This window comes from Salmo salar, chromosome ssa24 (genome assembly GCF_905237065.1).
Source record: "Salmo salar chromosome ssa24, Ssal_v3.1, whole genome shotgun sequence".
NCBI lineage: Eukaryota > Metazoa > Chordata > Actinopteri > Salmoniformes > Salmonidae > Salmo > Salmo salar.
This window is the reverse complement of record NC_059465.1, coordinates 17,996,502-18,016,822: the sequence shown is the minus strand read 5'-3', so window position 1 is coordinate 18,016,822 and position 20,321 is coordinate 17,996,502. Positions and strand designations below refer to the sequence as shown.

The following is a 20,321-nucleotide window of genomic DNA, read 5'->3' as shown; positions in this document are numbered from 1 at the left end:
TCTGCCACAACGGCAAACTCTAAAATAATGTCACTTGCACAGTGCACAAACTCTTTAACAGGACCCTGGAGCACCAGGTTACTCTCATACGGTAAGTGTAATACGGCAGGTGGCATATCCTAACACTTATGAGGGAGAGTGGATGTTATACTAATTCAAACTAACCCAGAGACTCTTCTTCCAGACTTATTTCATAGCCTCCGTCAGCCCATCTTCCCCTCTGCTTCCCTCACTGCCTCATCCGCCACTCCTCTACACAGCAGCAGCTCTCAATCCCAGGTAAACCCCAACCCTTGGCCTGGCCCCTGTGAACCTCAACCCTAACACACCCCCAGACCTAACACACCTGCCTTTTTATTCTTAGATGTTTTCACAACATCTTACTAGCTGATAACATTATAAATGTGCAATCTTTGCTCTTGTCCTTGTGACTTGATAGGGCCAGCTTCTCTCCTCCATGCATCTCTCAGCTGACCTCCCGTCCGTCAGCCATGACCACAGACTCATCGCCTCCCCAGCCCCCCTGACTATCTCCTCCCTCATGTCCAATCAAACCAGTGGGACCAGTGGAAGCCCCTCTTACGTACAGAACTACATGCCTCTGTTCTCTGGGCCAGAGCCCCCTAGTGCTCAGGCTGGAGGCTCCTCCCTCATGCAACCCTCAGCCCTTCCCACGGTGCGGCACACCCAGCCCTGCCAGGGTACTGCCACCCCAACACTAGTAGCCCCCCCACCCCTGGACGATGCCACAAGCCTGGATGGTTCCCCGCCCTCATCTGTCATTACACATACAACCACCTCCACTGTTATACCCAGTGATGCTGCCACCACCTTCAGTCACGGCTCTGACTTCAGCTCCCTAAACCGGGCACCTCCACCACCACCCCTCCAGCCCCTGGCACCCTCACCTGCTACCACCCCACAACACCCCCAGACCTTCGCCCTGCCCAGACCCATCCAGCCCTCTTGCTCCAACAAAAAAACACGCCGTGTGCAAAGGATTGTTCCTGCCATCTCCTCGTCTCACCTCATCCTAACAGGTGAGTTAATCACATCCCAAAAGGTTTAACTGTTGCTGAATAAGAATGGTGGATTGATTTAATATCAAATGTAATATTGAATTAATACATGCCTAGCCGGTGCTACCCAGAAAAAAACGACCACATTAGAAACAATAGTATTTATTCAATTCGGGATTACTGCTCCACTAGAGCTGTCTGATCTCAGCACTAGGTGGTGCTACCGTCTATCATTATATAGTCAGTCACTATCGTAATGAAAAACTAAATTAAAACTAGTCAATGTTTGTAGGCGATTCAGCCGAAATGATCCTAGCAAAGATCATCAATGACATCCAGGCTCAATATTAGATATTAAATACATAAGAGAATCAGCATTTACCATGTGGTTTTAATGTCGAAGGCCCTGACAGATTATGTTTTGCTGTCCCAGCACCCTTCCCAGGGCATACCAGTGCAGTGATTGTTACTCCAACCTCCCTGAAAGCAGACGTGGTTCCCTCAACTGGCGTGGTCATCGGCCCCTCCAGCCTATCAAGGGTAAGACCCGGTCTGCTCTGAAGAGCCCCCTTTGCATTCAATTGTTTTAATTAAGATCGTTTTCATTTACTTTGTGTTTTATTTCTTTCCATCCCTCTATCTCAGGCTCCTGGATTACACATCCTTCCACAGACTCCGAAGTCTCCCCAGCTCATTATCCTTAAAGAGGAGACCTACTCTTCCAGCCGCAAGAAACAAGAACCCTCCACAAGTACTGGTGAGAGTGACATATGCCAGGTCCTTACTTTTTTTTGTTATATGTATGTACATTAAACTCAGTCATGTGTCACAGGGTGCTTTCCTCCTGTCAAACCTAAGCTATCAATCTATTAGCTCTACATTTGCATCCAGGATGTGGCATGGTAACACATTCATACACATTGTTTTGGAATGTTTACGGTACTGATCTGCTTCCCATAAAATGAATGAATTGTCTTTAATGTGAGTTGGTGCTCACTGGTGTAGCAGTCTTTGTTATGATGGTTTTGGTAAGTGTGGATAATTTGTGTCTCCCAGGGCATGAGGACTGTGGCTCAGGTCAGGGGTCACTGTGTGGGTCAGAGCAGGTCTCCAGTCCTCAGTCTCCACTCAGCAGCTGCACAGCCTTTTCCAAGAACGAGTCCAACCAGGTAACAGCAGCCCACCCTCCTGCCTACTATTCTCTGTCTGTGTATGTGACTGTGTATGACTCCAGCATTTTCAAGTAGGTCCAGTGTTGTGTGCCTGCCGTTGAAGCATTGCAGACTGATCATTCTGATTATGTGTGTGTCTGTTCTCTCCCTGTTTGTTCCAGAGCCGTAGGGTGACCCATATCACTGCTGAACAGAAGAGGCGCTTTAACATCAACATTGGCTTCAAAATGCTGAGCAGCCTGATTCCTGCTCTCAAGTCCCAGTCCAATGTAAAGCCATGTCTCTCTGTAATCTGTCTACTGAGTCCTCCTACTAATATCTTCCAGATCTAGCTTTTGATGGCTTTTATTTAAAGATCAGTTCAGAAGCATAGTGTTTGCACATCCTATTATGTTCAGGTACAGGGAACAAATATAGTATCCCTTTCATACACAGACCAAAATCCCACAAATTTACCATGCCTGCTTTTTTTATACCAGATTTTTCATATATATGAAGGGGGTAAAAAAAACATGGTAAATTAAAAGCCCTATAACCAAATACAGTTATCGGGGCTGTGTGAATGGTTCTATGCTTTTTCTGCAGGTAAATTCATGAACACTTCCATTGTTTAACACCTCTCTAATGTGAAATGCAAACAGCACCCATGGTTTAATTTAATTTTACAGGTAATATACCACATCTTCTGTCTGAAATGGTAAAGTCATGAAAGAATGATACATACCCACACATTGTTGAATGCTCCAGCAGTTGACGACATGTCATGACCTTTCCAATATCGCCACCTATTCTTGTTGTTGTTTGATACCAGATCAGTAATGCAGTCACGCTGCAGAAGACAGTGGAGTACATTAGGAAGCTGCAGCAGGAGAGGCAGCAGATACAGGAGGAGACCAAAAGGCTACGGGAGGAGATTGAGGAGGTCAATGCCTCCATAAAGTATGTACTGCCTCACTGTTACGTTATCTCTCTTATCTGAGTAGACGAGTTCAGGAAACAGTTTGAGTACGAGTATACATGACATAGTAATCTGATCTGTGTGTTATTGCTGTGCCACAGTGTGTGTCAGGAGAAGCTGCCTGCTACAGGTGTGCCCATCACACGCCACCGATTCGACCACATGCGGGAGAAGTTTAATGAGTACGTGAAGAGCCGCACACTTCAGAACTGGAAGTTTTGGATCGTATCCTTTTTTACCCTTATCACTGACATTTAACATTACTTTTGCATTTAACATGATTTTGTCATAATGATATAAGATTCAATCAGGCTACTTTTAATATTTATTTCATTTATGTCAGATGGCTAGATTAGATGCTGTATATAGGCAAAGAAGAGCTATAATTTTTGACTGTCGTAAAAGGTTTCAGGGGGACTTGTGAAAGGTTACAACTGTAGAAAATGAAGTAGTATAATATAGGACTGTATGCCATGAGCCATCTGAGTACATCTGAGGTCCTTTCTGTCAGAGAGGTTCGTTCATATGTCTTCTGAGATTGAAATAGGATGCAACTTTGGATCTGTTCCCTCAATAGTGTGTGTTTGACCCTTGACCCACCATCCTTAGTTCAGCATCATCATTAAACCTCTGTTTGAGTCCTTCAATGGGACTGTCTCCACCACAAGCGAAGGGGAGCTGTGTGAGACCACACTGCAATGGCTGGACCATCACTGCTCCCTCCATGTGCTGAGGCCCAGTGAGTAAACTACACTCAATGCCCCAAACCTCTCTCTCTCTCTCACACGCACACAGCATATGTTTTAATGTCATTGTGGGGACCTAAAATAGATTTCTATTCAAAATTATATTTTCCCTAACTTTAATCCTAACCCCTAACTCCTAAACCTAACACCTAACCCTAATTCTAACACTAATGCTAACCCTAAACCTAAAATAGCCTTTGTCGTTGTAGCGACCTGGGGAATGGCCCCATGAGTGATAATTTTCCTTGTTTTGCTATCCTTGTGGGGACTGTACCCACGAGGATAGTATACAAGCCCACACACACACACACACACACCCGTTTGTTTTACTATCCTTGTGTGGATCAAACAATTGATTCCCATTAACCTTTACCCCTAAATCTTACCCGAACTCCTAACCCCTAACCCTAATTGTAACCCTAAACTTAACCCCTGAGCCAAGGATAGTAAAACCAAAATCTACACACACACACCCACTCAATGTTTTCAATTAAATGGTTTCAAGGTTCCCACATGATTTTCCTGCAAATCAGTCTTCCTGTAGCTGAAGCGTCAGAGTAGGACAGTGAGGAGGTGGATTGCGCAGGGGCAGTTGGCAAATGGTTCCATTACAGCAGTGATATTCAAATGGAATTGCAGTGGGATCGCAAAATAAAACATTTTCTTTCAGGGGGAGAACCAAAAATGAAGAGTACGTATTATTTCATAGGACGTTATAAACGTTATTGAAAAAGATAATAAAAATATATACAGTGCCAGTTAAAAGTTTGGCACACCTACTCATTTAAGGGTTTTTATTTATTTAGACTATTTTCTACATTGTAGAATAATAGTGAAGACATCAACACTATGAAATAACACATATGGAATCATGCAGTAACCAAAAAAAGTGTTAAACAACAAATATTTGAGATTCTTCAAAGTAGCCACCCTTTGCCTTGACAGCTTTGCACACTCTTGGCATTCTCTCAACCAGCTTCACCTGGAATGCTTTCCCAACAGTCTTGAAGGAGCTCCCACATATGCTGAGCACCTGTTGGCTGCTTTTCCTTCACTCTGCGGTCCAACTCATCCCAAACCATCTCAATTGGTTTGAGGTCGGGTGATTTGTGGAGGTCAGGTCATCTGATGCAGCACTCCACCACTCTCCTTCTTGGTCAAATAGCCTTTACACTGCCTGGAGGTGTGTTTGGTCATTGTCCTGTTGAAAAACAAATGATAGCCCCACTAAGCTGTGGTAGCCATGCTGGTTAAGTGTGCCTTGAATTCTAAATAAATTCTAAATAAATCACCATCAGTGTAACCAGAAAAGCACCCCCACACATCACACCTCCTCCATGCTTCATGGTGGGAATCACACATGTGGAGATTATCCATTCACCTACTATGCGTCTCACAAAGACACGGCGGTTGGAACCAGAAATCTCAAATTTGGACTTAGCAGACCAAAGGACAGATTTCCACCAGTCTAATGTCCATTGCTCGTGTTTTTTGGCCCAGCATGTCTCTTCTTCTTATTGGTGTCCTTTAGTAGTGGTTTCTTTGCAGCAATTCGACCATGAAGGGCTGATTCATGCAGTCTCCTCTCAACAGTTGATGTTGCGATGTGTCTGTTACTTGAACTCTGTAAAACATTTATTTGGGCTGCAATATGAGGTGCAGTTAACTCTAATGGACTTATCCTCTGCAGCAGAGGTAACTATGGGTCTTCCTTTCCTGTGGCAGTCCTCATGAGAACCAGTTTCATCATAGCGCTTGATGGTTTTTGCAACTGCACTTGAAGAAACTTTCAAAGTTCTTGAAATGTTCCATATTGACTGACCTTCATGTCTTAAAGTGATGATGGACTGTCGTTTGTCTTTGCTTATTTGAGCTGTTCTTGCCGTAACATGGACTTGGTATTTTACCAAATAGGGCTATCTTCTGTATACCACCCCTACCTTGTCACAACACAAGTGATTGGCTCAAAAGCATTAAGAAGGAAAGAAATTCCACAAATTAACTTTTAACAAGGCACACCTGTTAATTGAAATGCATTCCAGGTGTCTACCTCATGAAGCTAGTTGAGAGAATGCCAAGAGTGTACAAAACTGTCAAGGCAAAGGGTGGCTACTTGGAAGAATCTCAAATATAAAATATATTTAAAAACACTTTTTTTAGTTACTACATGATTCCATATGTGTTATTTCATAGTTTTGATGTCTTCACTATTATTCTACATTGTAGAACATTTTACAAATAAAGAGAAACCCTTGAATGAGTAGGTGTGTCCAAACTTTTGATGTACTGAGTAAATGTACAGTACCTTCAGAAAGTATTCACACCCCTTGACTTTTTACACATTTTGCTGTCTTACATTGTGGGATTCAAATGGATTGAATTGTCTTTTTTTTGTCAACGATCCACACACAATACTCTGTAATGTCAGTTGAAGAATAATTCAAAGATTATTTGTTTTATTAGGAAAAATAAAACACTAATATACTGTATCTTGATTAGATAAGTATTCAACCTCCTGAGTCAGTACATGTTAGAATCATATTTGGCAGCAATTACAGCTGTGAGTGTTTTTGGCTCTCTAAGAGCTTTGCATACCTAGATTGTACAATATTTGCCCATTATTCTTTGTAACATTTTTCAAGCTCTGTCAAGTTGGTTGTTGATCATTGCTAGACAGTCATTTTCAAGTCTTGCCATAGATTTTCAAGTAGATCTAACTCAAAACTGTAAATAGGCCACTCAGGAACATTCAATGTCGTCTTGGTAAGCAACTTTGGCCTTGTTTTAGATAATTGTCTTGCTGAAAGGTGAATTTGTCTCCCAGTGTCTGTTCGAAAGCAGACTGAACCAAGTTTTCCTATAGGATTTTGCTGGTGCTTAGCTCTATTGTTTATTTTTATCCCCAAAAAGTTACATATTGCAGATTTAATTAATTTGTAAAAAATTCTACTAAATGAATTCCACTTTGACGTTATGGGCTATTGGGGGTAGATCAGAGACACAAAATCTCAATTTAATCCATTTTAAATTCAGGGTGTAACACAAAATGTGGAATAAGTAAAGGGATGTGAGTACTCTGAAGGCACTGTATATATTGGTTCTCTTTATTTTGATAGGAGAGATGGTTATTTGTTGATATGAAAATCTAAATGTACCCATTTTTAAGGTTGTTTCGTTAGATTTGTGGTGGGGTCTACAGAATTTCCGGCGAAAAAAAAAAAATGGGGTTCCAGAAATGTTGGTGGAAATAATCATTTGAGTCCTCGCTGAAAAAGCGAAGCACCACTGCAACACATAATATTTTGCCATGAACACTGCAGCAGAAGCTAACTCCTTCCTCCGCTACTGTTCCATCCACGTGAGGCTACAATACGTTGAGTTTTCTCGGTGAAGCCGTGAAGTGATCTGTAGCCTATTGCGTGATTGTATTTATGAGTCTTATTAAAGAATGTGAAATAATGTGTATGTTTACTCATATGGTTCTGAATATTGTATAGCCTATTGGCCTACATTCGTTCACATGGGCAGGTGTTTTTAGTGCTTTTCATTTAATCACGTATGGCTAAAATATAGTATATACATTAGCGCTCATGGGTAGAATATTGTGCGTGTATATACAGAAACTGGCTCAGTTATGGACTAAAATAAGTTAGTATGGGCAGAATATTATATATAAATTTGTACATATGGTTATTTATTTATATATATATATATATCTATATCTATATATATATGGCTCAAACAAACTATAATATATCTATAAAGGTTCAAGGCTAAAACAAACTATAATATATCTAGGCCTATATCTAGTTTCTACAATATATTTTCATTTTATATAGTTTTTACACCATCCATTCACACCAACCATTCACTATAAAACATGTATTTATCAACAAATAAGCTTAGCAAAATACAAAAAATGCATCTGACCTTCTCCCCAACCCATGTTGTCTGAAAGTAGGTCAGGAGCTCCTCCAGTTGACATTCCAGGCGCTGAAAGAACCGGGTATCCAGCAGGTCGTGGACACATTCGCCTACATCAGCAGGCGGGACGAATGCTAGCACGCCGAGCTCCCTGATCTCTTGGGCATAGTCGGTGTCGTGGAGGTACTTTTGTCGCACTTTGGAAAGCATTTGTACTTTTCGCCAAATGGCCTGTTTCATGTGAAAGAAGCAACCCCGGTTGTGAGTCCCAGGAAACACCTTTGTGAAATCTTTAAAAGCCGCTGGCTTGAAGTAAGTCATGATTGAGTCGGGTTTCAGGTATTGCCTCACACCATGCCCAAACCGCGTCCGTGTGTGCCATCATGCGCAAATAGATTTTGTCCCCTCACACCAAACGCGATCACGACACGCAGGTTGAAATATCAAAGCAAACTCTGAAACAATTATATTAATTTGGGGACAGGTCGAAAAGCATTAAACATGTATGGCAATTTAGCTAGCTAGCTTGCAGTTGCTAGCCATTTTACCTGAAATGTACAAGGTCCTCTACTCGGACAATTAACTCACACATTAAACGGTCAACCGAATCGTTTCTAGTCATCTCTTCTCCTTCCAGGCTTTTTCTTTGGACTTTATATGGCGATTGGCATCTAACTTTCATAATAAGGTGTATTACCACAACCGACCGACCGACCTCAGTTCATCTTTCAATCACTCATGTGATTATAACCAATGAGGAGATGGCACGTGGGTATATGCTTCTAAAAGCCAATGAGGAGATGGGTGAGACAGGACTTGCATCTCGTTCGGCGTCACAAATAGAAGCAACTTATATTTTAGCCCCTGGCAACGCAGACGCTCGTTGGCATGCGCAAGCATTGTGGGTGCAATGATTGAATAACATGTATGTGTACATTTTATTTTGCAACGCTCGTGCAGATGCCGAGCAGTTGCCATACCAGGCGGTGATGCAACCGGTCAGGATGCTCTTGATGGTGCAGCTGTAGAACTTTTTGAAGATCTGGGGACCCATGCCAAATCCTTTCGGTCTCCTGAGGGGGAAAAGGATTTTTCGTACCCTGTTTTTGGACGATGATAGATCGTTGGTGATGTGGACACCAAGGAACTTGAAGCTCTCAACCCGCTCCACTACAGCCCCGTTGATGTTAATGGGGCCTGTTGGTCCACCTTTTCCTGTAGTTCACGATCAGCTCCTTTGTCTTGCTCACATTGAGGGAGAGGTTGTTGTCCTGGCACCACACTGTCAGTTCTCTGGCCTCCTCCCTAAAGGCTGTCTCATCGTTGTCGGTGACCAGGACACTGTTGTGTCGTCAGCAAACTTAATGATTGTGTTGGAGTCATGTTTGGCCACACAGTCGTGGATGATTTGGCCACACAGTCGTGGATGAACAGGGAGTACAGGAGGGGACTAAGTACACACCCCTGAGTGTTGAGGATCAGCATGGCAGACGTGTTGTTGCCTACCCGGTGGCCCGTCAGGAAGTCCAGGATCCAGTTGCAGAGGAAGGTGTTTAGTCCCAGGGTCCTTAGCTTAGTGATGAGCTTCGTGGGCACTATAGTGTTGAACGCTGAGCTGTAGTCAATGAACAGCATTCTCACGTAGGTGTTCCTTTTGTCCAGGGACTATTGTGGTCTGCTTGAAACATGTAGGTATTACAGACTCCGTCAGGGAGAGGTTGAAAATGTCAGTGAAGACACTTGCCAGATGGTCCGTGCATGCTCTGAGTACACGTCCTGGTAATCCATCTGGTCCTGCGCTTTGTGAATGTTGACCTGTTTAAAGGTCTTGCTCACATCGACTACCAAGAGCGTTATCACACAGTCATCCAGAACAGCTGGTGCTCTCGTGCATGCTTCAGTGTTGCTTGCCTCGAAGCAAGCATAAAAAGCATTTAGCTCGTCTGGTAGGCTCCGGTCACTGGGCAGCTCGCGTCTGTGTTTCCCTTTGTAGTCCGTAATAGTTTTCAAGCCCTGCCACAGGGCATAGCGGGATTTCCTATCGGCATCCGGATTAGTGTCCCGCTCCTTGAAAGTGGCAGCTCTAGCCTTTAGCTCGATGCGGATGTTGCCTGTAATCCATGGCTTCTGGTTGGGATATCTCCTCTTGAAGTCGGACGTTTACAGACACCTGAGCCAAATATATTTAAACTCAGTTTTTCACAATTCCTGACATTTAATCCTAGTAAAAATTCCCTGTCTTAGGTCAGTTATCATCACCACATATTTTAAGAATGTGAAATGTCAGAATAATAGTAGAGAGAATGATTTATTTCAGCTGTTATTTCTTTCATCACATTCCCAGTGGGTCAGAAGTTTACATGCACTAAATTACCATTTGGTAGCATTGCCTTTAAATTGTTTAACTTGGGTCAAACGTTTTGGGTAGCCTTCCACAAGCTTCCCAAAGTAAGTTGGGTGAATTTTGGGCCATTCCTCCTGACAGAGCTGGTGTAACTGCGTCAGGTTTGTAGGCCTCCTTGCTCGCACACACTTTTTCAGTTCTGCCTACAAATGTTCTATAGGATTGAGTTCAGGGCATTGTGATGGCCACTCCAATACCTTGACTTTGTTGTCCTTAAGCCATTTTCCCACAACTTTGGAAGTATGCTTGGGGTCATTGTCCATTTGGAAGACCCATTTGCGACCGAGCTTTAACTTCCTGACTGATGTCTTGAGATGTTGCTTCAATATATCCACATAATTTTCCTTCCTCACAATGCCATCTATTTTGTGAAGCGCACCAGTCCCTCCTGCAGCAAAGCACCCCCACAACATGATGCTGCCACCCCGTGCTTCACGGTTGGGATGGCGTTCTTCGGCTTGCAAGCCTCACCCTTTTTCCTCCAAATATAATGATGGTCATTATGGCCAAACAGTTCTATTTTTGTTTCATCAGACCAGAGGACATTTCTCCAAAAAGTACGATCTTTGTCCCCATGTGCAGTTGCAAACCATAGTCTGGCTTTTTTATGGCGGTTTTGGAGCAGTGGCTTCTTCCTTGCTGAGCGGCCTTTCAGGTTATCTTGATATAGGACTCGTTTTACTGTTGCTTTTGTACCTATTTCCTCCAGCATCTTCACAAGGTGCTTTTGCTGTTGTTCTGGGATTGATTTGCACTTCTCGCACCAAAGTACGTTCATCTCTAGGAGACAGAACACGTCTGAGCGGTATGATGGCTGCGTGGTCCCATGGTGTTTATACTTGCGTACTATTGTTTGTACAGATGAACGTGGTACCTTCAGGCATTTGGAAATTGCTTCCAAGGATGAACCAGACTTGTGGAGGTCTAAAAAAAGAACATTCTGAGGTCTTGGCTGATTTCTTTTGATTTTCCCATGATGTCAAGCAAAGAGGCACTGAGTTTGTAAACTTCTGACTCACAGGAATTGTGATACGGTGAATTATTAGTGAAATAATCTGTCTGTAAACAATTGTTGGAAAAATTACTTGTGTCATGCACAAAGTAGATGTCCTAACCGACTTTCCAAAACTATAGTTTGTTAACAAGAAATTTGTGGAGTGATTGAAAAATTAGTTTTAATGACTCCAACCTAAGTGTATGTAAACATCCGACATCAACTGTACGTGCGGTCACTGTTGAGACAATGTCGTCGATGTATTAAAGTCCCCGGCCGTTAGGCGCGCCGCTTCTGGGTGAGCATTTTCTTGTTTGCTTATGGCCTTATAGAGTTGGTTGAGTGCGGTCTTAGTGCCAGCATCAGTCTGTGGTGGTAAATAGACGGCTACGAGTAATTTAGATGAGAACTCTCTTGGTAGATAGTGTGGTCTACAGCTTGTCATATGGTACTCTACCTCAGGCGAGCAGTACCTCGAGACTTCTTTAATGTTAGACATCTCACACCAGCTGTTATTGACAAAAAGACACACACCCCCACCCCTCGTCTTACGAGACGTAGCTTCTCTGTTCTGCCGGTGCATTGAAAATCCCTCCAGCTCTATATTATCCGTGTCGTCGTTCAGCCACGACTCGGTGAAACATATGATATTACAGTTCTTAATGTCCCGTTGGTAGGGTAATCGTAGGTCATCAATTTTATTTTACAATGATTGCATGTTAGCAAGTAGAATTGATGCCAGTGGGAGTTTACTCGCTCGCCTACGGATTCTCAAAATGCAGCCCGATCTGCGTCCTCTTTTCCTCCGTCTTTTCTTCATGCAAATGACTTGGATCTGGGCCTGTTCCCAGGAGAGCAGTATAACTTTCTTGTCGGACTTGTTATAGCAGCACCCACCTGTAGCACGCGCTCCAGCAGGTATATCTCTTTGGTTACCCCCAAAGCCAATTCCTCCTTCGGCTCCCTCTCCTTCCAGTTCTCTGATGCCAATGACTGGAACGAACTCCAAAAATCTCTAAAACTGGAAACACTTATCTCCCTCACTAGCTTTAAGCACCAGCTGTCAGAGCAGCTCACAGATTACTGCACCTGTACATAGCCCATCTATAATTTAGCCCAAACAATTACCTCTTCCCCTACTGTATTTATTTATTTATTTATTTTGCTCCTTTGCACCCCATTATTTCTATTTCTACTTTGCACTTTCTTCCACTGCAAATCTACCATTCCAGTGTTTTACTTGCTATATTGTATTTACCTCCCTTATCTCACCTCATTTGCTCACTTTGTATATAGACTTATTTTTCTACTATATTATTGACTGTATGTTTGTTTTACTCCATGTGTAACTCTGTGTTGTTGTATGTGTCAAAGTGCTTTGCTTTATCTTGGCCAGGTCGCAATTGTAAATGAGAACTTGTTCTCAACTTGCCTACCTGGTAAATAAAGGTGAAATAAATAATAAAGGAAAAAGCTTCTTCCAGTCCCTGGTGAGTAATCACAGTTCTGATGTCCGGAAGTTATTTTCGGTCATAAGAGACGGTAGCAGCAACATTATGTACAAAATAAGTTACAAAATAAGTTACAAACAACGCAAAATTTAAAAAAAAAAATAGCACAATTGGTTACGGTCATGTGAAACGTCAGCCATCCTCTTTGGCGCCATCTTCCAGACTATAAGCATTTATATGTGAAATTTGGCATTCAACTTGAACCCTGTTTCAACAATCAGCTGAATCAGAATTTTGACAGTAAAGTGAACAGCTGTTGTGATTGCATGCAAGGTTAAAAAAAAAAAAAAAAATGGAAGTGTCATACTTTACAGAAAGGATAGTCCAAACTATAGAGGCTAAAAATGTAGGCCTATAGCATGTTTAAAATGGGTTCAAAAGCAAAAAAGCTTAATTTCCTTGTAATTAATTGTATTCAGTGGCTTCACCTGTGTCCTCGGCAGCCAGGGTAGGGCAGCACTTTACAACATTCCAATGTTATAGTTTTGTGAGTCTCTCATCCATATTTCTTTATTGAAAACGGGAACAATGGGCGATATGGACAAATACTGATTTCAAAACAAAATGGATTTCATTCACATTATCCAGACATGAGGTGAGTATCAAAATAGTTTTTAAAAATGCCCTTGGCTTAAAGTTGAACCTCGGATAGATATTTACCATAATAGCCTATACAGTCAACTCAATGTGGTATTCAATTATTTTGAAATAGCCTACATTTTCCGCATCATAGTGAGACTACATAAAACGACGTAGGCCAAATGGATTTTGTGATGTCCTATATTATGTTGACTTATTTAGACTGTTAAAATGTAGGGGAAAAGGCAGACGTTTTATATAAACAGTGGATTTCTTCAGTCCTAATATCATAATCGGAAAGTATGCTCATTGATGTCAATACCAAAGCCGATAATTGTGACTTGATTGAATTGGAATGATGTGAATAATGATGATGACGGTATAGCCTAACCCTTTAATCATCGGTTATTGTTACTTTTTGTCTCTAAAATTGTAATGTTTCCATTTCTAAAGTCATGTGACAGTCTGTTTTAACTGAAACATCCAAATGTCAGCCTTTTACCAGATCAATTTTTCTGCATTAAATGTTTTATTTTCATAACTGATAAAAATTTGGTATGCTATAGCCTATAGATAATATTCTGCCCATATGAACACATTTATTTTAGGCCATATAAAGAACAGCTATGCATGATTTAACGAAAAGCAGTAAACAGACACATTGTTTCACATTCTTTGATAAAATACTCATAAACAGAAATAGGCAATAGGCTATACAGCTGGATTCACATTTTCCACACCAAATAAACCTACAAGGACACTTGACGTATCTCAACGAGGTTTGTTATGCTCTGCGTATTACTTTCCTCAGAAAGTTTTGCTCGACAAAAAGACACGTAAGCCTGAAAAAAGTTGAATAGCACTGCATTACAGCATTTCACTATGATTTTGAATTGAATGACTGGTTGTCTGTAGGTGTTAGATGGTACAGTATGTGTGATGTACGATATACTTGTTTTTTAGAATGTCTAATAGTCCATTTCACCATTTTTCTTTGTAAGGAAAGATTTGCCTCCTGATGTGACATGGTCTCACACACAATATTTTCCCCGTCACTTATTTACAAGAAAGAACACATTCTCCTTCAGTCTCTTGTTCAACCTGTGTCTCTCACACACTCAATCTAAGAGGGAGGGATGTTGATGTCAGAGATTATCATCACTGGAGACAGTTCAGTTCTCTAGGTTACAGTGCCTAGTGAAAGTCTACACACCCCTTTGCACATTTTGCTGCCTTAAAATTACAATATTCCAACCTTGTCTCTGATTTTCAAACAAATTTAAGTTAGAACTGAAACTGGACCATTCAGGAACACTCAACACCTATTGGAAAGCCATCATAGTGTGTCTTTGGCATTACATTTGTGTAATTGTCCCACTGAAAAATAAAACCATAACCCAGGATAAGGTATTTAAGTATTGTGGTGGCAGCATCATGTTATGAGTATGCTTGTCACCGGCAGGGACTGGGGAGTTTGTCAGGATCTAAATAAATATGAAAGGAGCAAAGCCCAGGTAAAAAGTTAGAGAAACCCTGCCACAGTCTTCTGAATACCTAACCCTGGGATACAGTTGTATTTTCCAGCAGGACAATTACAGAAAAGTAATGCCAAAGACAAACCAGAATTGGCTTTCCAATAGGTGTTAAGTGAATGGTCCAGTCTCAGTCCTGACTTAAATTTGTATGAAAATCACAGCTAAGGTTAGAATATTTCTAACCATCAATGATTCCCAACCAAATTTACTGAGCTTGAGCAATTTTTACAAAAACAATGGATATATGTTGACTTAAGACTTGTTGGTGTCTTATTCAAAATGATTCAAAGCTGTAATGGCTGCCAAGGGTGCTTCCACCAAGTGTTAAAGTGAAGATTCACCCATTGTTAATGGTACATTGTTTTTGTGCATCTCTGAGTGATGTTCTATCGATTCCCTGGTCATAGACTTTTACTAGCGACTATATATTACTACCGTCTGATTAGCATGCTTTTGGAAGTAGGATTATGAAGAGTCAGATGCACAATCTGAAGCCTTACTGAGAGGCATGCTAGCTCCTCTTTATCTTTGTCTGCTGTTTCATAAATTATTTTATGGAGGAAAAAAATATGTATTTTTTGTAACTTGTTTTGTGTAACTTGTCACACAAAATGTCAACTGTGATGAATGTATAGCTGATTGGTCTTTCTGTTGTCCAGTGGTACTGAGCACTCTCCGACAGTTCAGCACTAGCACATCCATCCTTACTGACCCCACCCTACTGCCTGAGGAAGCCACCCAGGCTGTCACCAACACCCACAATCACTTTGCAGACTCCTAGCCGCACCTCCCAGGGGAGGGGAAGAGTGATTCAGATAGAGTGCAAGGTCATAGTTCCCTCTAGTACAGCACTCCACAGAGGGTCTCTACCACAAAGTACTCTAACCTCTCCAGATTGAAAAAGACCTTGAAACTACAGAATGGAAAAGTACCAGCACTAGTTTGCCTTAAAGGTAAACTAAAGAAGTTACTCTGTCTTCCACCCTATCCATTACCATTTAGAACAGGACATGAAGTTTGTGGTCTTTGTATATGTGACCTCATCCAGCTTACTGACCTCTCATTCCTACACATCGACTGTGCTTTGCGGTCAACAACCCAAGCTCGGTGTGTTACTTTGGATGATTAATACACACCACACATAGAACAACATTTGCAGCATATTTTGAACACAGCAATAACATTGCTCTTTGTTAATGTAACTCGCCACACTGTTGATGGTGGAACTCCCAATTAGTTTTAAGGCTTGCAGTGCCTTCAGAAAGTATTCACACCTCTTGACTTTTTCCACATTTTGTTGTGTTATAGCCTGAATTTAAAATGGATTAAATGTTGTTTTTTTTGTCACTGGCCTACGCACAGTACCTCATGTCAAAGTGGATTTTTTATTTTTTTTACTAATTAATTCAAAATGAAAAGCTAAAATGTCTTCAGTCAATAAGTATTCAACCCTTTTGTTATGGCAAGTCCAAATATATTCAGGAGTAAATATTTGCACATAAGTTGCATTGACTCACTCTGTGTACAATAATAGTGTTTAACATGATTTTTGAATGACTAACTTATCTCTGTACCCCACACATACAATTATCTGTAAGGTCCCTCAGTCAAGCAGTGAATTTCAAACACAGATTCAACCAGAAAGACCAGGGAGGTTTTCCAATGGCTTGTAAAGAAGGGCACCTATTGGTAGATCTGTAAAAATAGGCGTTCTTCCAAACTCAGTTCCCGGAAAGGAACGCAACCAACCTCTCATGGTTACAGAGTTTAATGGCTGGGATAGGAGAAAACTGAGGATGGATCAACAACATTGTAGTTACTCCACAATAATAACGTAATTAGAGCGAAAAGACGGAAGCCTGTACAGAATTGTATTTTCTTCTCCAAAACAGGCATCCTGTTTGCAACAAGGCACTAAAGTAATACTGTAAAAAATGTGGCAAAGCAATTCACTTTTTGTCCTGAATACAATGTGTTATGTTTGGGGGAAATCCAATTCGACACATTACGGAGTATCACTCTCTATATTTGCAAGCATAGTGGTGGCTGCATCATGTTATGGGTATTGTTAGGTTCTGAACAAAGAGTAAAAACTCAAATGGACGATTAGGAAAAGCTCAAACCAAGTTATTCCCCCACTGGGTCAAACAGTTGCAAAGACAAAAGACATGTTTACACAAGCACATATATTTATACCCTCCTACTAGGCTGAGTCAACTCCTTTCACATCTAAACAGCCAATACATCTCTGTTGCAAGTCCGGACTTAATTGGTTCCTCTCACTGGTGTAGTCATGGCCCTGCCTCCTGCTAGAACCTTCGTGAGCATGGAAGTATAATGTGTGTAACAGGACTGTTCCTTGTCACTTCATCTGACCCGACCTCGGGACAAATTCCTCACTCCTCCCTACTCCACGGCTGTCCTACCTTATCAGTGACTGAAACCAGACTGTTGCAGTTTGCTTCCCTCTTTAGGAGCCATGAGATTTAACAATACCATGTTCTGACAGAATGTAAACTTTCTGCACTCCCACTTCCTCACTCAGTAACTTTCCATACACCTAGTTCTTGCACCCTCTATTTACCCGAACATATGCATTCCTTATACATGGAAAGTAATCAATAAGTTCTAGTATGGTAACATTAATAAGTATATTTCAAACTAGAATCCAACATTATGCTTGTAATCGTTAAGGACTGGGGAGTTTTTCAGGTTAAAAAAGAAACAGAATGTAGCTAAGCATAGGCAAAATCCTAGAGGAAAACCTGGTTCAGTCTGCTTTCCAACAGGCACTGGGAGATGAATTCACCTTTCAGCAAGACAATAACCTAAAACACAAGACCAAATCTACACTGGAGTTGCTTACCAAGAAGACGGTGAATGTTTCTGAGAGGCCGAGTTACAGTTTTGACTTAAATCTAAATGAAAATCTATGGAAAGACCTGAAAATGGTTGTCTAGCAATGATCCACAACCAAATTGGCAGAGCTTGAAGAATTTTGAAAAGATTAATGGGCAAATGTTGCACAAACCAGGTGTGGAAAGCTCAGAGACTTACCCTGAAAGACGCGCAACTATAATCGCTGCCAAAGGTGCTTCTACAAAGATTTGGCTCGGGTGTGAATACTTATGTAAATGAGATATTTCTGTATTTTATTTTCAATAAATTTGCAAACATTTCTAAAAACATGTTTTCACTTTGTCATTATGGGGTATTGTGTGTAGATGGGTGAGATTTTATTTTTATTTAATCCATTTTGAATTCAGGCTGTAACACACCAAAGAAAAATTGAATAAGTATGAATACTTTCTGAAGGCACTGTACTTTGGCAGGCAAATAACATGGTGTTGAACCAGAGGTGTTTTACCGTGCTTGCTCGTTTTATTTGGTATTTTTGTTTTTATTTAGCTCTTATTGTTATTTAAGGTATGAAGCAAAGAAAACGGCATATGATTTGTCATAAAAGGGAAATATCTCTTGAATGAGTTGTAGCGTTTTGAGATTCTGTTGGTTCTGTTGTTTTCTCTGTTGTATGACGGTGAGTGTGGATACATTGAGTGTTATTAAAAAGGCTATAAAAAAATGCTTAGCACTGATTAGCAGTATGCTTTGAGTACTCTGAAAGCCTTCAGTAACTACTTACTACTGTTTTTTCATCCTCATCATTCGGCTCATGTGCCTTTGAATCTGGTGGGGTCTAGAACTTTTGCACAGTTGTCTTCCATGAAGTGGGAGGGTGTCCCAGTTTTTTGTGGCCAGACGTTCTGGGTATTCTACCCTTTTCTTGGGGGGGGTTGGACTGTTCAAATTATACCAGAAGTCTTTAATATCCTCAGTGATGTTAAGCCAAAGTCTATCCATGGAAAAAGGTTCACTTTTCACTCAAGGAAAATTCTGTCTTTACTAATGGACCCTGAGTGGTTCCTGGACAAGGCCATGGACAGGTATGAAGCACTTTGAGCACATTTAACCTTACACGCTGCAGCCTACCTTTTCATTGTCATTTAAACAAATAAACCTTGTGCTATAGGAGCATTCAAACATTATGTGGTGAATGTAGCTTTTTTCTTCTTGTTCTCTCAGGGATGTGCTGGTGAGCTTTTTATGCTGTTCCCTATAACCAAACAAACACAATCAGGATATTTTAAGCTGAAGAAAGCATCAGCCATACTGTAATCATACAGGTTACATACATAGCATATGTATGATGTTCTTTTTTTGTTTCTTATAATAAAGTCATCCTACTGTCTAACGTATGCTTATGACATCATTATGCTAGCCTGTCAAAGATGCATAGCTCTTCTCATAGTTCAGATTGTATTTGTGTAAGATACAGTTAAACATTATAGGTCATATTGCGAAAGTAGAAACTTTAATTTCACGTCTCTCTTTTATCAGTCTCAGAAACCCTGACCTACATTGGTACATTGTGGGAGGCATTTAGAGAAACTACTCCTTTATTAGCAATGCACCTCAAAACAGCAAATACATGGATATACTTTATTACTGTAACTCATGACTGTTGCAGAGTGATATTTTGTACTTTTTGTTGTTATATTACTTTGATGCACAACAGAATTTGCTTTGAATTATATCACATTTAGCACCATTGGTTCTGTATTTCCTGAATGTATGTTATTTTTTTAGAGGCTATATGGGCTTTACGAGAGTCCTTAATACATGTCTCAATAACTGTGATCACCTAAATGTTTGCACTCTTTGCTACTCTACGAGTGGAGTACCCTTTATCCTATGACTGGGGAATGTATTATTGTTACTGATTCAGAGCCCCATGTACAGTATTGGCCACATCAGACAGCATTTCTGTGGGCTAATCACAACTAACATGAATCTAGTGTCATTCAGATCAAAGGTTTTATTTCTGTTCCATTCAAAGGGAATTGGAACTATGCAAAGACTCCAAAAGGACAAGAGCAGATGGATGTCATTAAAACGTTTTGTTTGCCAAGCAGTTACTATGTGGGGAAAGTTTCCAATATTCCTTTGTCAAGAATCATGACCTGGTTTAAGTTATAAAACAAGGATTAACTATTTTGTTTAATGGGAGATTTCATTTATGAGATTACTTTTTGGAAGTCTTTCTATGTTTGTTCCCCCTGAGATACAGTAAGTAAGTGTTGTAAATATTCTCTTTCTTGGTCTACAAAGTAAAGACATTTTTTCCCCAGCATGGTTTCTGTGTTTTTGTACTGTGTTTTAGGTAACATCAATATCCTCCTTTCTTGCATTCCCGAGTGCATATGTTACAAGTCTAGGAAGTATGACAACGGTACAGTTTTCTGCTCTTTGACAGTTTCTCTCATGTTCAAGACACCATTTTTTTCCCCTGAATAGTACTTTTATTCCATGTTAACAGATTTGCATCAGGTATAATACCTGGCATTTCCAATGATGGCTAATATTCTTCTATGACTGTCAACTGATAACAATGATACTTTAAGTCCAAGAATTGTCTGTA

The 20,321-nt window shown here is 40.8% G+C and overlaps 1 protein-coding gene across 2 annotated transcripts in view; it reads left to right on the top strand.

The window, feature by feature from the left end:
- The window catches only part of LOC106585286 (MLX-interacting protein), a 45,663-nt gene extending 25,633 nt beyond the window's left edge, over positions 1 to 20,030 (top strand). For both annotated transcript variants that reach the window (XM_014171354.2, XM_014171353.2), the window contains exons 8-17: positions 185 to 279; positions 440 to 1,040; positions 1,453 to 1,559; positions 1,665 to 1,776; positions 2,076 to 2,188; positions 2,353 to 2,460; positions 3,003 to 3,130; positions 3,251 to 3,374; positions 3,759 to 3,888; positions 15,502 to 20,030. In XM_014171354.2, coding sequence (XP_014026829.1) covers positions 185 to 279; positions 440 to 1,040; positions 1,453 to 1,559; positions 1,665 to 1,776; positions 2,076 to 2,188; positions 2,353 to 2,460; positions 3,003 to 3,130; positions 3,251 to 3,374; positions 3,759 to 3,888; positions 15,502 to 15,623 — 1,640 coding nt within the window. In that variant the 3' untranslated portion in view covers positions 15,624 to 20,030. The remainder of the gene's footprint in view (positions 1 to 184; positions 280 to 439; positions 1,041 to 1,452; positions 1,560 to 1,664; positions 1,777 to 2,075; positions 2,189 to 2,352; positions 2,461 to 3,002; positions 3,131 to 3,250; positions 3,375 to 3,758; positions 3,889 to 15,501) is intronic.
- Positions 20,031 to 20,321: the final 291 nt, after the last annotated feature.